Consider the following 14,680-nt stretch of genomic DNA (forward strand, 5'->3'; position numbering starts at 1 on the left):
TCTTTACTGCTCCTTGTCGGCATCTCACCTGCACAGCCTCTCCTACAGACATGATGACTCCTGCTTTATTGGCTCGTGTGTGCTTCCTAGCTTCCAGCTTTTTATTTTTCCGTTGTGTCCACCAAGTCCGCTGCTCTTCCATGTTTATCTGTCATGCTAGTTGTTAAAAGTATATGTGGATTGCCTAGCCCTTTCCATCAGTTCGGACTCTTGGTTGCGTTGGCTAGTGCATGAAGCTTAACATGGTATCAGGGCTAAGGTCTTGAGTTCAAGTCCTGGCTTTCACAATTTATCTAAAAATGTTGTCCCCCCTTTGTGTCCACATATAGGCCTCTTGGGCCATACCTCTGAGTCTATCCACGTGTTGACTTTCCACGTCACAGGTGTTGAAGTGTATATGTGGATTGCCTAGCCCTTTCCATCAGTTCGGAGTTTTGGACTAGTGGGAATTGCCTAGCCCTTTGTGTCCAAAAGCACCCCCTCTCACGTGTGACGCGAGAAATCAACACGTGAATAGACTCAGAGGTATGGCTCAAGAGGCCTATGGGGGCAGCAGCAATTTTTGAATAAATTGTGAAAGCCAGGACTTGAACTCAAGACCTTAGCTCTGAGAAGATGTTAAGCTTCATGCACGAGCCAACGCAACCAAAAGTCCGAACTAGTGGAAAGGGCTAGGCAATCCACATATGCACTTCAACACTAGTCACCAAACATTTATCTATCAGCCTTCTTTTCTGGTCCTTGTCCTTTTCTGTACACTTTGCAGCATTTCCGGTCCTGGTTGTATTCTATAGGACTTCTGTGGTCTCCATTTGCATTGTCATAAATGTATTCCCATTCTCTTGTCGTCGAGATTCTTTCACCACCGGTTTCTTCGGCTACGATCTTTTGTGTAATGCTTCATTTCCTTGATGTGTCTGTCTTCTAGACCCATCTTCATTTGATACTTATCTTGTATCTTCTCGTGATGGGTTGTCTTCCTCTAATGCATCTTCTCGCTACCCTCCTTTGGCTCAAACCATTAGATTCCAAATAATATATATTCTTGTGTTATGCAATGCTCGTCATTGGGGGTGGGGGGGGGGGGGAGTTAGTACTAGTCTAGGTTCGTTTACCTATTCGTGTTAGTCTAGATTCTCTTCCTTGTACTCTATGCTTATTGTACTATATATTTGCCCCATGGGCTATGCAATACAATCAAGTTGCATCCATAACAAGATAGACAAGTGGTGAATAGAAGCCACATCAAGAAGAGTGCGAACATTGGTCATGTGGGCCACAGGAGCAAACATCTCGTTATAGTCATGACCATGCTCCTGTTGTAAGCCACGAGCCACAAGACAAACCTTGTAACGCTCAAGAGAACCATTAGAGCGAGCCTTAACCTTGTCGGCCCACTTGATGGGACAAACACGGGAGGAAGGGAAACAAGTAGGGCTATAAAAAAGGTTTGAGCTCCATGAACTATTCGAGTTCGACTCGCTTTCGGATCGGCTTGAGCTCGGCATGAGCACTAAATGAGCCGAGCTTGAGCTTCAGGTCAAGCTCACAAGCTTATCAAGCTAGAGCTTGAACAGTTCAACAAGGCTTGTTTGGAGGTAATTTTGCCTGAGCTGAGCTTGAGCCTACTCAAGCTTGGTTGAACTTAATCATTTTTTTTTATTTTTGTGAACATTATTTTGTTATAGTGCAAACTCACTTGATCGAGTCAAGCTCAAACCTACCCAAGCTTTGTTGTGCTCATTGTATTTTTATATGCGGGAACAGTGACGGTGCATAAACCCGTCAGTACCCTAGTAGGGTAGCAAACATGGCCGGGAGTACCAGACCTGACGACGCACGAAGAAATTACCTAGGTTCGGGCCTCCGGGAAGGAGTAACACCCTACATCCTGTTTGTGTTTGTATTCATGGTGGGATACCTCATGCGAGGGTTACAATGAGGGGTGGAGTATGAGTCTACCAAGAGTATTGTTCTACGAATGTAGATTGGAATGAAAGCCCCTTAGGCCCCACCTTTTACATGAGGTGATCCAATCTGGCCGCCGTCATATTGACTTGGGGACCAAGATAGTCTCTAGATGCATATTTGATCCTCCAGGCTCCTTATTGCCAGATCGTTGGTGGGCCTCCTGGGCCCCGTGGCAGGCCTGTTGTTGAGCTCCCCTTCGAGAAGCCACCCCTGGTGTATTATACCATCAGTAGTCTTCAGGAAAGAGAAACCCAGGCGAGCTCCTTGTCTCTTTGCTGGTTATCAAGGCTTGTCCTTCGGTGGCTCGGCCTTGAAGGACCCTTTGGGCCTGCCCATCACGAGACTTTTGAGATGCCATCTTTGTTGATGGGGGCGAATAGCGAGGGCTCCAGGAGTTCGGAGCTCTTCGTCAAAACTTGTGCCTAGCCGAGGCCTCGGGCTTAACTCTATTTGTGGGGCTTGTCTGAGCTGGTGCAACCTCAAGGTGTTGTAGCATGGGGATTCCTTGGAAGTCGCGGCTTCGCAAACTGATGTTTAACGTCAGGCCTTATGTGAATGGGAACGTCACGAGCCAGCCCCGGCTTGTCTTGACATATTAGTAAGGGGGGTCGTTGAGGCACCCATCGGTTTCGCATCGAAATGATGATAGTGCCTGGATCCCCGTGCCCACATCTGTGAATGGGAAACTGCTAAGGACGTGGGACATGTGGCATGCCGCAGAACCCTTCGATTCGGTTCACTATGATGGGTAGAGGAAGGGGAAAAGAGGGTAATTTCCTCCTCCTTCCTCCTCCACTTCCAATCTCACCCTTCTTCCTGCCTTCTCCATTGCTACACACCCACAACTCACGCCTTTCGCCCCTTTCCTCGAACCCAGAGAGATGGCCAAAGGCTGGTCCGGTAGCAGTTGAACACGCGCTTAGAGCACGGTCCAGGCGGTCCCATGGAGCTCCACTTGTGGGTCCGATCACGGTCGAACACACGCTCAGAGCGCACTATTGAGACTCCCATGGAGCTCAGCGTTCACCTCCATGCTACTAATGGTGACTCATTGTCCAATCAGATGTCTTATCGTCATCCTGTTGGGAGTCTTATCTATCTAGTTGTCACTCGTCCGGATATCTCTTATCCAGTCCATATTTTGAGTTAGTTTGTCTCTGCTCCCACTTCGGTTCACTTAGTCACCTCCTTTGTGTTCTCCGATATCTTTGTGGCACGATCTCTCACCGTCTGTTCTTTCCCTGCTCCGGTTCATTACAGCTTTAGACCTATTCAGATGCTACGTGGGCTAGGCTCGGATCACCCGTTCACTTTCTGCTTACTGTGTTTTCTTCGTGGTTCTCTCATTGTCGTGAAGACAACGAAACAAACTGCAGTTTCCCATTCGAGTGCAAAGGCTGAGTTATGGCTCTTTTGACAATAAAGGTGACTCGGGCATGGTGGTTACTTCAGGAGTTTGGTGTTTCTGTCACTACACATACTCTGCTCTACACCCACTTTGGTTTTCTCTGACAATACACGCGCTATTAGCATTGCGCGCGACCCTGTGAAGCACGAGTTCACCAAGCATATTGGTGTTGATGCTTCTTTCGTGCGCACTGGTGTGCAGGATCAGGTTATTGCTCTTTAGTATGTGCCTTCCAAGTTACAGTTGGCGGATTTTTTATGAAGGCCCAGACTAGAGCACAACATGGCTTCTATCTCTCCAAACTCGGTGTTGTTGATCCACCATAAGTTTGAGGAGGGGTGTTAAGTTATATATTTAGCCATGTACTTGTATTTTCCCTGTTCTGTAGCGGGTTTTCTGCTTATTGTATCGCACCTGTACATGTATATATACTGGCCTAGGGCCACCTAGAAATACAAGTTGTGTATTTCCTAACAATGATAAGAGTATAGCCACCTTGTACTCCCTCCGTCCCATAATGTAAGACGTTTTTGACCTTATGACAGTAAACAACGACAACATCATCAGCAACCTTGGCAGCAACAATCTAATGCCGAGTGGCACCCGGGACAAGAGTTGATAGCGTAGGCTCGACAGGAGCAACATGGCACAACGGACAGGAGACCTCACCGAAGAGAACACCCAAGAGACAAAGACCACATAAGTGAATGCGCATGCGGGCGACGAACTCTGTGGTAGTTAACTCTTCGAAAGTCATCGGGCAATAAGGGGTGGGAATGAAGTCTTATGACGAAGACATTGCAATTTTTCTAGAATAGAGCAAACTGGCTCAACTCGATCTGAGAATGGAGACATGTAGTGGGGCTCGCTTGGCCACAGGATAGGAGGAGTTACGCGGGTGGGAAGGAAGGGCAACAGTGGCCGGTGAGGCTACAATGTGAGCAACGACCTGGTTGATAGACAGAGATGACCCAAGAATCACGACGGTCGTGCGAGGGTGAGCGGAGTCAGTGGCACAGGCCAGGTCAAGGAGGATGTTGAGGGCTTCAAGGAGACAATTGCATCCGCTGGTCTGAAGGCGGGAACGGCCTAGAATCGACAATGATGGCGCAACCTAAGGGAGGAGTCCTGATCTGCTGCACGCCCTAGAAGGCAAGCAAACAACAGGAGGCTTGATTTGGATGAGGTGCGAGCTAGGCAAGGTGATACTGGTGATGCCTTCATCTACAACTAGGATGTCCCCTTCCTAGAGTGATATGGAAAGCAACGATGACGAGGTGGAGATCAGACGAAATTGATAAGAGAATAGAGAAAAAGGCTGAAACTGATCAAAGTACGAGTTGCGGCCGCAGAGAAAAAACTCTAGGCCTTGATACCATGCGGGAAATATGCAACGTATATTCCCATGAGACCATAGGCTATATAAGCACGCATATGTGTGGTACAATATGTACAAACCTCCATATATAACAGGATATTACATGGCTAATATATGCAAGTCTAATATGTGTAACTTGCTACGCATACTCTCGTAGTTACATGAATGTTGGTGCTTCTTTGAGTGGAGGAATCTCTCTAGGAATTTTGGAGGATTTCAATCCATAGGAACCTCATATGGATTGCATCCCTACGCCCCGATTTCATAGGATTTCGAGCAAAAGGATATATCTGGTTAAAAATTTCCTTTGTACCTTGCATGCACCTTCTCTCAATATTCTCACAAGATACCTATGGAACATTCAAAGAGTATGATGCAAATTCCTATGCTTCGACTTCCTATAGGATTCAAGAAGTCATGACACTCTAATCCTATGTCTTCCCTATACTTGTCTTTTGAGAACCATGCGATCCAAAGAGGAACATTCCTTTATTATGTATTTCTAATCATTCAACGAGTATGTGTTATGCGTGTATTGTTGGAGATATATGCAAGAGTTAATCATAATGATGATTATAATTTTGTGAGTTCATGATTCAATGCACAACATGTTCTTTGAACAATATCAGTAAGACGAGTAGTCGTTCTACCATATGCATGTACTGTATATGTCGTATACATGCCTAGGTATATGCAAGCCCTAGGGCCCATGGAGCTCACCAACCTAGTTGGGATATGTTCCTAGTTCCTACAAGGAAGCCTTGCGGGTACTTGGAAAGAGACCACGAGTCCTACTCATGAATAGTCTAGAATCCTACTTATGCATGGAGGGGGATGCCTACTAGGAGATGAGGCCACCGCCATACCATAGGTATATAAAGGAGGCCAAGGCCACAAAAGAGGAGCAACTTGATCATTTCCACAAGAGACAGAAACCCTAGAGATCTAGAGTCATTACCTAGTTCGTCCATAGTAGTCATCGAGTTGCATATCAACTCGACAGATTCCCTCATTGTAACAGCAATTGTACTCCCATCTCGAGATATAATCCAAGCAAAGCAAGAGTAGGGCCATTAACCGTCTCGAGAGGGGTTGAACATAGGCAAATCATTGTCTAGTGATCCCAGGTGGCCCAAGCGTAACTCCGCGGCCAAACAAATCATGTACAAACATCGTATTGTTGTGAGGCATCAGCATAATTATCCTTGAATAGTATGGATGACAAGTATTCAACTTGTTTGTGTTATCTTAATAATTATAGTTTTAAAGTGATCCTTAGTTGGTAAACATACAATGACACATATGTCGACCAACATATATATTGGTTGATGACCAAATATATGGAGATATCGAACCAGTAACATAGACATGTTATTTTCATTTAATTCTCCATTTATTAGAAAAACTTGACCTACACGCATGAATTCTCCCATCAGCATGCACCAAACAATTTAAACTCCAATAGTGTTTTATTAACAACGGTGGCATGTGGGTGTACTCCCTCCGGTCCTTTTTACTCTGCATATTATAATTCTCTGGAGTCAAACTTCACAAAGTTTGACTGTATTTATATGAAAAAATATCAACATCGGCCATGCTAAAGTTATATAATATGTAACTTTAAGTCATGACACATCTAGTGGTATTGATTTCAGATTGTGAATGTTGGCACTTTTTTCTATAAAGTTGGTCAAACTTTACGAGGCTTGACTTCAGTCAAATCTTATATGCAAACTAAAAAGGACCGGAGGGAGTAGTTTTATTGAGACGAGTTCAAGTGCAAAGAAAATTCAATGATGCAATGCTACCATTGGGTGGTCAAGAAATGACAAACCTAATTATTCCATCATATGAAGATAGTCTGTGCATTGCAAATTGTACTGCAGGAAGAAGATCTTGACACTACCTTCATAATTTGTGCATATGGATGCCGCTTGTGTGCTTGTGCGTGATGGCATTCATCGAATATCAGAAGTGCAATTGAGTCCATCTTGATGAAACAATGCCGCAAACTATGCAACAAAATCTGGGGAGTCATTACAAGAACCTGCAGTGGCATAGAAAGTGATGCAAATTAGGTGCAAAACTATGCACATAGAACAAAACTCTATCATATTTTGACAAAAATGGATGTGCAGATTATTAGACTGACGGGTCTGTTGTTTACATGTACGCAGAATTAAAGACCTCTAATTCACAAGAAATTACACGGGTGTGTTCATTTATCTCTGGGTGAAAGTTAGCTAAGTACTCAGGCGTCATAAACTAATTTATGATAAGGCAAATAGCCCCTTACAACATTTTCCAAGCTGGAATATCATTGTGATTGACCTGCAAGGAGAATGTCGAGCAAACCTTACCTCGGATTCCCCCATCTCTGTCTCCCAGTCCTCATGATTTCTTGGGTTTTTACCATCCCCATAGTAACTTTGAACTCTGAAATTGGTGGAATTAGCAATCACCGTCGCTTGCTGTAAAAAAGGAGAGCGGTTTTGTTTTCAGAGAAGAAGAGCACTAATTAAACATGTACAGTTGTGCTCAGTCTGGAAAATGCAGTTATAACCTCGAGAGAAATTATGCAGTCGAGTGCCCAATTACATAACTTATCCTAAAAATGTGATGTGTGCAAAGTTAGACAGTAATCAACCTGGAGAACAAGGGGGACTGTTGGGGCGAGGAAGATGCAGACATCACGTCTGGGTTTGCGAATGAGATGGCCAAGTTCGTAAATGAGCAGCACGGCTATATGGGTCTTCCCGCATCCCGTGCCTAGGTACACTATGATGTTCTCCTCGAGAGCCCTCTTGCAGAGATCCAGCTGATACCTAAAGCACAAGATATAATGTTGTTATCCAAAATCTGTATAATGAAACAGAGTAAGATATAATGTTGTTATCCAATCTGAGTAAAGTTTAATGACACAATGTAACCATTGATCAACAAAAGCTTTGCAACACACCGCCAATTGTTCGTCTCGTGACACTGACAAATAAAGGCGGAGTAGCAGAAAGTACAGCACTGGGGATTCTATCAAAGAAAAGGATGTCGCCAGACTAGGGATGCGAGGTACTGCAGAGACACCACGAAATCTCGGTCAATTATTAGTCCATTTATTCATCGGCATGTTCTTTTAGCAGGCGTCCTGCATTGTCAAGGTGTAACTGCGACAGGTTTGATGTGCCCCACCTACCGTTATCATAAAAACTGAAGAGCGACCACTGGGAAGATTGGCAGAGCTTTCCCAAAGCAAGTCTGCGACAGGATCGAATCGTATAGATTAAGAATGGGGATCGCTTTCCGAACAACTAGTCCACGGAGCATTAAACTGTGCACGCAGATAGCAATTAAACTGGAAGCAATTTAGAATTAATCACAACTGATGGGTCACTTAATCAGATAAATCGACACGAAATGGGGAAGAAATCGAAACAGTGGACTGCAGAGCACGAACTGCTAAATCTAACATTATCTATAATCAACAGCCAAAAACAACAAGCGCATCACGAAGCATTTGAAGCCCATCTAAAACCTCCAAGAGCTCCCAAATCAGCAACGGAGGCATGAACCAACCCCCAGAGCCGGAAATCTTCGGGAAACAAACAGGGGCGACTGACTCTGGTTCCGCTCGGAAGCCCCGCTGCTTGGCCCCAAAACAAATCCGAAGCATACGCGGCACCGCGGAAATGCAAAAAATGAGGTGGGGAACATAAGGAGGATGCGGGGGGTTAGGGCGCTTACTTGCGCGCGATCGTCCTCGGGTCCTTGGGCTTGCGCTCCCCCGCGCTCGCCGCCGCGGTCGAGATGTCGCCCATGGCGGAAGCTTCGCGCGGAAGCGAGGCTCCCTCTCCCTCTCCTCTTTCTCTCTCTTGTGTGCCCCGGGGCGCAACTGCTGGGCGCCGCGGAGGAGGCTGCAAAGCGGGGGGAGAAGGACTGCTCGGGGAGGACGAGGAGTCAGTCGGCGAGACGGAGATGGGAAAAACCGCACATGGTGATGAAGGCAAGGGGGCCGAGCGGGTCGTGTCGAGTCCAAAGGGGAAAGGGTGCTCGGGGAGCACGAGAGGGCGCAGCGGAAGCGTGGGACCCACGGGTCGAATCCGTGCTCGCTGACGGCTGGGGCCACAGGCACGATGGGACACAGGCAGGACGGAGACGAGACTGTCATTGGGCTCTCCTCGTCCTGTGCGTGCGGCACACACACGCAGGCAGGATCTAGCCCGTGGGCCGTGCGGGGGCGAGGAGTCATCTGGGCCCAGGTGATCAGCGTCATGCGTGCGGAGCCGCGGTAGAACAGTACAGGTCCAGCGGCTCGATGTTGCTGGCTTGAATGCGAGCAATTTTTTTAAGGAAACTTGAATGCGAGTAGATGGTTCTGTAACCTCTCTCAGTGATAAAGCATCCCCGATGCTCCGTACTGGGCAACCGCTGCAGCAGTTTACTGCTTCCTCTACCAGAGGGGATGTCATAATTCAAATGCTAAAGAGCACATATGTGTGTATGCCCACATTGCTAAGAAAATGCAATCATTTATTGATGGTATTTCTAAGAGCAACTTTAATGGGGCGACCTATTTTGTCCACCCGCGTTCATTTGGATCGGCGCAGACAAAGTGGCGGCCCAACGCGCCGACCCAAACTCAAATCGTGTCCGCCCGGCGTCCGCGTCTACCCATTTTTGGCCCAAAATTGCGCCTGGAATGCGCCGGCGCGGACGCGAAACGGACGTGCCGCGCGTCTCCTCGCCGTCCGCCGCGTCCCCACCTGGCGGCCACCCAACCGCCACCGGTCGTCTTATTTATGACGACCACTGACAGCGGGCCCACGCGTCAGCCAGTGCGCGCGTCCTTTTTTAACCACGCGTGCGGCGGGGTCGGCCTCATCCACTTCTCCCGTCTACATCTGGCCCCCACCACTTTCTTTGCTTCCTCGCCGGCGACCGCAAACCCTAGCGCACCATGGGCCTCTTCGGCAAAAGCAATGGCAAGGGGAAGGGCACCCCCGGCGCCTCGTCATCCCGTGCTCCCCCTCCCCCTCCCCCTCCACCGCCGGCGCGTTTTCGCCCTGGACGCCGGCGCCTGCACATCCCGGTGCACCAAGCGCGGTGGCACTGGGAGTACAGGCAGCCCCTCCCCTACCCGACGTGACGCTGCCGCACCATTGGCATTTGGATCCAAACCGGATCCCGGTGCCGGCGGTTCCGCGGACCCAGCGGGCGCACGACGACGAGGTGCGCCGGCGCCGCGCGCTGCTCACACCGGAGCAGCGTGGGCTGCCCAAGTATGCCGCCGACTCTCCTAACTGGAAGGCTTGGTTCGCCCTCGAACACGAGGAGCAACGGCGCTCGGGTGTCGACGTCGTCCCGCCGCCGTTTCCACCGCCGCCCCCGCAGGTAGAGCCGGAGGACATGGAGGCGGAGGCGGAGTACCAAGCCGCCCTCGAGGAGGGCCTACAGCACGCGCTGGAGGCTAGCCGCATAGAGGAGGAAGCGCACTGGGATGGGCTGGAGCAAGCCCTTGCCCTGTCGGCGGCGGGGGACTCCGTCCACACCCCACTCTTCGTGACGCCGCCTCCGCCGTCGCCGCCCGTACAGCCCAAGCCGGAGCCGGAGCTGTCGCGTAAGCGCTCCCCACCTCCACCCACTTGGCCGGAGGAGGCCTACTCGTGGACGGGCCAGTACCGCGAGTGGGTGAGCGCGCCTCCCGTCTACTTCGCCGCGACGCCGGAGGAAGAGGCGGCCCACCTCGAGCGATGGAAGGAGCACTGGCTCCGCCAGGAGCAGGGCGACGGCGAGGAGCAGATGCGCTACGAGGCCATGCTCCAACGCGACGCGGAGGCGCTCCGACTCGAGGAGGAGGAGGAGGAGGAGCGCGCGCGGCTTGTCGCAATGCCGCCGCCCCAGCAGACGCCGGAGGAGGCTGCCCTGGCAGCGTACCAGGCGGCGTTCGGGTGGGTTGGCCCTGCTCCGGTCTTCATCGACCTCACCGACGACGGCGACGTCGAGGGCAAGGGCAAGGGCAAGGCTGACGACGTCTAGGGCAGCGTGCGGGGCGGCAGCAGGCGGGCACAGACTTTTTTAATGTTTTTATTTAATGTTTATTAGATGTAGGTGGACTTTGGCCGGCGTTTAACCGGCCACTTTTATGTTTAATTATGTTTATTTCATGCAACTTGTTTTTTTTTCACGCCGCCACATTTGGGTCGGCCTCCCCATTGGACGGTCAAGCCGACCCATTTTAAAATGCAGACGCCAGCGTTCGCCTGGCCGACCCAAACGGACAAAAAACGGACAAGGCGCGCGTTCGTTTGGGTCACCCTGTTGGAGTTGCTCTAAACTCCAGAAAACACTAACTAGGAGTTTCCTACAAAATGTAGGCATGGAGAAGTTGTCCATTAGCATATTCCTAAACGTAACTCGCAATACTTTTTGCTGCGTTAATTTTCACCTCCTTTTGCATAACAAAAATCCAACTCAGGTATACTTCCACATTACTGCAAAACTTACGACAAGGGAAAAGAAAATGATTATATGGCCCTTTGCCAAACACCTTGTGTATGTCGTCAGTCAAAGAGCACGATGGCCGTGCATCTCTGATGAGGACATCAATACCATTGTTACACCTACAGCCCCTACTGTTATATATACTGGACCAATTACTAGAGCTCGCGCACGCCAATTAAATTACCAGGTACTTTCGTTTCTTAGTAATAATTTTAATGTTCATGAGATTATGATGCTGCCTAAATTGGATACATTTGTTTTGCTTACAAATGAAGGGCCTAGCTTGGAGAAGGATGAACATTGGAGCAAGAACACGCATGGAGTTGATGGCATGCGCAAGGGGATCAAGAACGGAGTTACAAGTGATGATTTCAGGACTTTGAAGCCGCCATAAGGAGTGCATGAAGCCTTGGACGAAATATACAAGATGCCACTTCATAATATTCGTCCATAGGCTATTCTAGGTGCTGCGTCACCTTATTAATGGGCCAGGCCCATGTAATTTCGAAATACTTAAGTATAGGCTATTTTTAGAGTCCGTATGTGTGGGGAAACAAGAGTTAGGGTTGGTTTCGGACCCCACCCTCAAGGGCCACGAAATTCCCCCCTCTTCCTCCATATATACAGCCCTTAGGGCGTCGTTTAGACTTTGGTTTTGTTTAGATTAAAAGTTCGCCATAGCTGCAACTTCGCGTACTTCGTTTGTGTCCAACGACCAGACCAAGACGTCACAGAACCCCACCTTGATCAATAAAGCTTTCATCTTATATTCGCAATATCCCGATTGCAATCTCAGTTTCTTGCTTGTTCTTCGTTTGCTCGCAGGAAACAGACCCTCGTGGTCAGGTTGATCGTGCTCCGGCTTGGTCAATAACCCTCGGAAGTTGGTTTAGCGATTGCTAAGGCGCGACGTCTCGCACGTTCGTAGTCGGATCGTCAAGGTCGACTCCCACAGAAAACGATAGCCACCATCTCATCGAAACATCGGGACACCTTAGCCTCTATCAAGTGGTATCAGATTTCCAGGTTGCTCGGTGAGATTTTTACAGTTTTTCGTAGATTAGATCGAGTCTGTTCTTCATACCTACAGTCCATGAAAAAAAAGCCACAAAAAAAATTAGGGTTAGTTCATCATATCCGAACCAATCTGAGCCTTTGCATAATCTTTTTAGGGTTTTTGCTTTGTTGAATTTGCGGTTGCATCGTCGTGTCAAGTTGCTGGTCTTAGAGTCTAGTCTTTTAGAGTTTCGAGTTCTGGTCATAAGTTGTCACGCCGCCGCCGCACCATCATCATCGCCCATCTACCACTTTTGCTTATCCGCCACCGCTCTGAATCCATATCCATATACCACTATCAATTCGTATCCGTATACCACCACCAATCTGTATCCATATACCACCACCGCTACCATATACCACCACCGCTGCCATATACCACAACCATATATCCACCACCAATCCGAGTTCTTCTCATATTAGGTTTGTTCTTGAGATCAATCTAAATTTCGATTCGTGTTTCCTTGCCTGCGTAGGTCTCGGAAAAAAAAGAGTCTGGAGACCCCCAGGCAGTTTTTAGGCCAAAATTTTCACGGGCAAATTTTTTTTCCCTATCCTATTTTTAGGCTTTTCTGAGTCTTTTGAGCCACGTGCCATCATAGTGATTTTTTTGTCGTCGCTGCCCTGATTTCCGAAAAAAAAAATGAAAAAAAAAATTTCGTGCCCATCCTATCAGTTTGACGAGGGAAGAGTTTTGAGACACTCGCCATTATAGTGATTTTTCGCAAAAAAAAGAGGAGCGCAAAAAAAAGGAGCGCAAAAAAAAGGAGCGAAAAAAAAGTTCCAGAGTGTGCTTTTCCCTTATTTACGTGCAGCGCCGTGATTTTGTTAGTGTTCTAGGCTCGCGTCTCTAGCACGGTCTAGCCTAGGACCAGCACAGTACCGTCGTTGAGCATTTATTCAACTTTGCATCTCTGAATTGATTATTGCTGACCCTTTTTGCTACCATACTATAAGCCTTCCCAGCTCCACATACATCTACGTCGTGCGTTTGACTCTCCCTGGCAATCGCTCTATCCAAGCTTTTGAGAGTTTTTGACTACAACGGTTGCCAATCACCACCTGCTGCTGGGTAAGAACTGGTAAGAATTTGAGATTTGCTTGACGGATTTGTGACACCCGCCACCACCACCACTTGTTAGTAGTCTGTAGGATCATATTCTTGTGTGTTTCTATTGCTGCTAACCATGCCAGGATCACAAGCCGACGAGACTGACTGGGAGAACTTGACGAACAAGGAGCTTCATGATACGTTTCAGCAAATGATGAATGGACAGGTGCAAGATGTGATAAACAGATTTGAAGAGGCCATGGAGAAGATAGATGGCATGGAGAAGACGTTTGAAACAAAGCTCGATAACAAGTTTGCTGAATTGCTTTCGCGTTTTCCACCACCACCACCACCGGCTGCTCCTGCCGCACCTCTGCAACAACAGCAACAACACCGACTACCTCCACGTCGGGAAACGGCCCTCCGCCGAGCGAGCCGTGTCCCTCTTCAGTCGGGCCAAACTGCTGGTGCTGCTGTTGATACTTCTGTGGCTCCTACTGCTGATGTGGAGGAGGATGCTTATGTGGGAGATTATGAGGATGAGGTTGATCAAAATCAGAACTACGTGCCACCAACAGCACAGCAACCACTAGGTCGTCCACATGCAAATAATGGCAATGGTAGGGCTCACCCTCAGGTACGAGATCATGACCATCTCCCTAAACTAAAATTGAATATTCCACCATTTGAGGGTAGATATGTTCCTGATATATATCTTACTTGGGAGTTAGAAACTGAACAACGATTTACATGTTTACAATATCCCGAGGAGAGACGTGTTCCTGCTGCTGTTTGTGCTTTCACTAGTTTTGCATGTGTTTGGTGGTCTGAGCATTGTAGATTATATCCTATTCCGGCTACTTGGGCTGCTTTGAAAACTGCTATGCGTACTCGTTGGGTTCCACCATATTATCAACGTGAATTACTTCAAAAATTGCAGCGCTTAAGACAGGGAAAAAATTCTGTAGAAGAATATTATCAGGAATTACAAACTGGCATGATTAGATGTGGTATTGTTGAGGAGAATGAAGCTATGCTTGCACGTTTTATGGGTGGATTAAATAGAGAGATTCAGACGATTCTAGAGTATAAGGAGTATACTAATATCACTCGTTTATTCCATCTTGCTTGTAAAGCTGAACGTGAAGTGCAGGATCGACAGGCATTGGCGCGGACTAACTTTTCTGCAGGTCGACCTTCATCATGGACACCACGTGCATCATCTACTTCCACACGTTCTGCTACACCGGCGCCTCCGTCGGCTACCACCTCCAACTGTGATACAATAAAGCAGGCACAATCACCACTATCTGCCAAGAGC

The 14,680-nt window shown here is 48.1% G+C and overlaps 1 protein-coding gene across 5 annotated transcripts in view; it reads right to left on the bottom strand.

Annotated features, from left to right (window-relative positions):
• DCL4 (dicer-like 4) overlaps nt 1–8,731 on the bottom strand; it is a 28,285-nt gene extending 19,554 nt beyond the window's left edge. For 2 of the 5 annotated variants that reach the window (XM_048702326.2, XM_048702327.2), the window contains exons 1-4: nt 8,496–8,731; nt 7,405–7,582; nt 7,118–7,228; nt 6,664–6,804 (exon numbers count right to left, since the gene is read on the bottom strand). In XM_048702326.2, coding sequence (XP_048558283.1) covers nt 6,664–6,804; nt 7,118–7,228; nt 7,405–7,582; nt 8,496–8,569 — 504 coding nt within the window. In that variant the 5' untranslated portion in view covers nt 8,570–8,731. Of the gene's footprint in view, nt 1–5,715; nt 6,569–6,591; nt 6,614–6,663; nt 6,805–7,117; nt 7,229–7,404; nt 7,583–8,495 lie in introns of those variants that run through there. The other 3 variants (XM_048702328.2, XM_048702330.2, XM_048702329.2) reach the window with 3 other exon arrangements.
• Between the last annotated feature and the right edge of the window lie 5,949 nt (nt 8,732–14,680).

This window comes from Triticum urartu, chromosome 2A (genome assembly GCF_056163025.1).
Source record: "Triticum urartu cultivar PI428250 chromosome 2A, HENAU_Tu73, whole genome shotgun sequence".
NCBI lineage: Eukaryota > Viridiplantae > Streptophyta > Magnoliopsida > Poales > Poaceae > Triticum > Triticum urartu.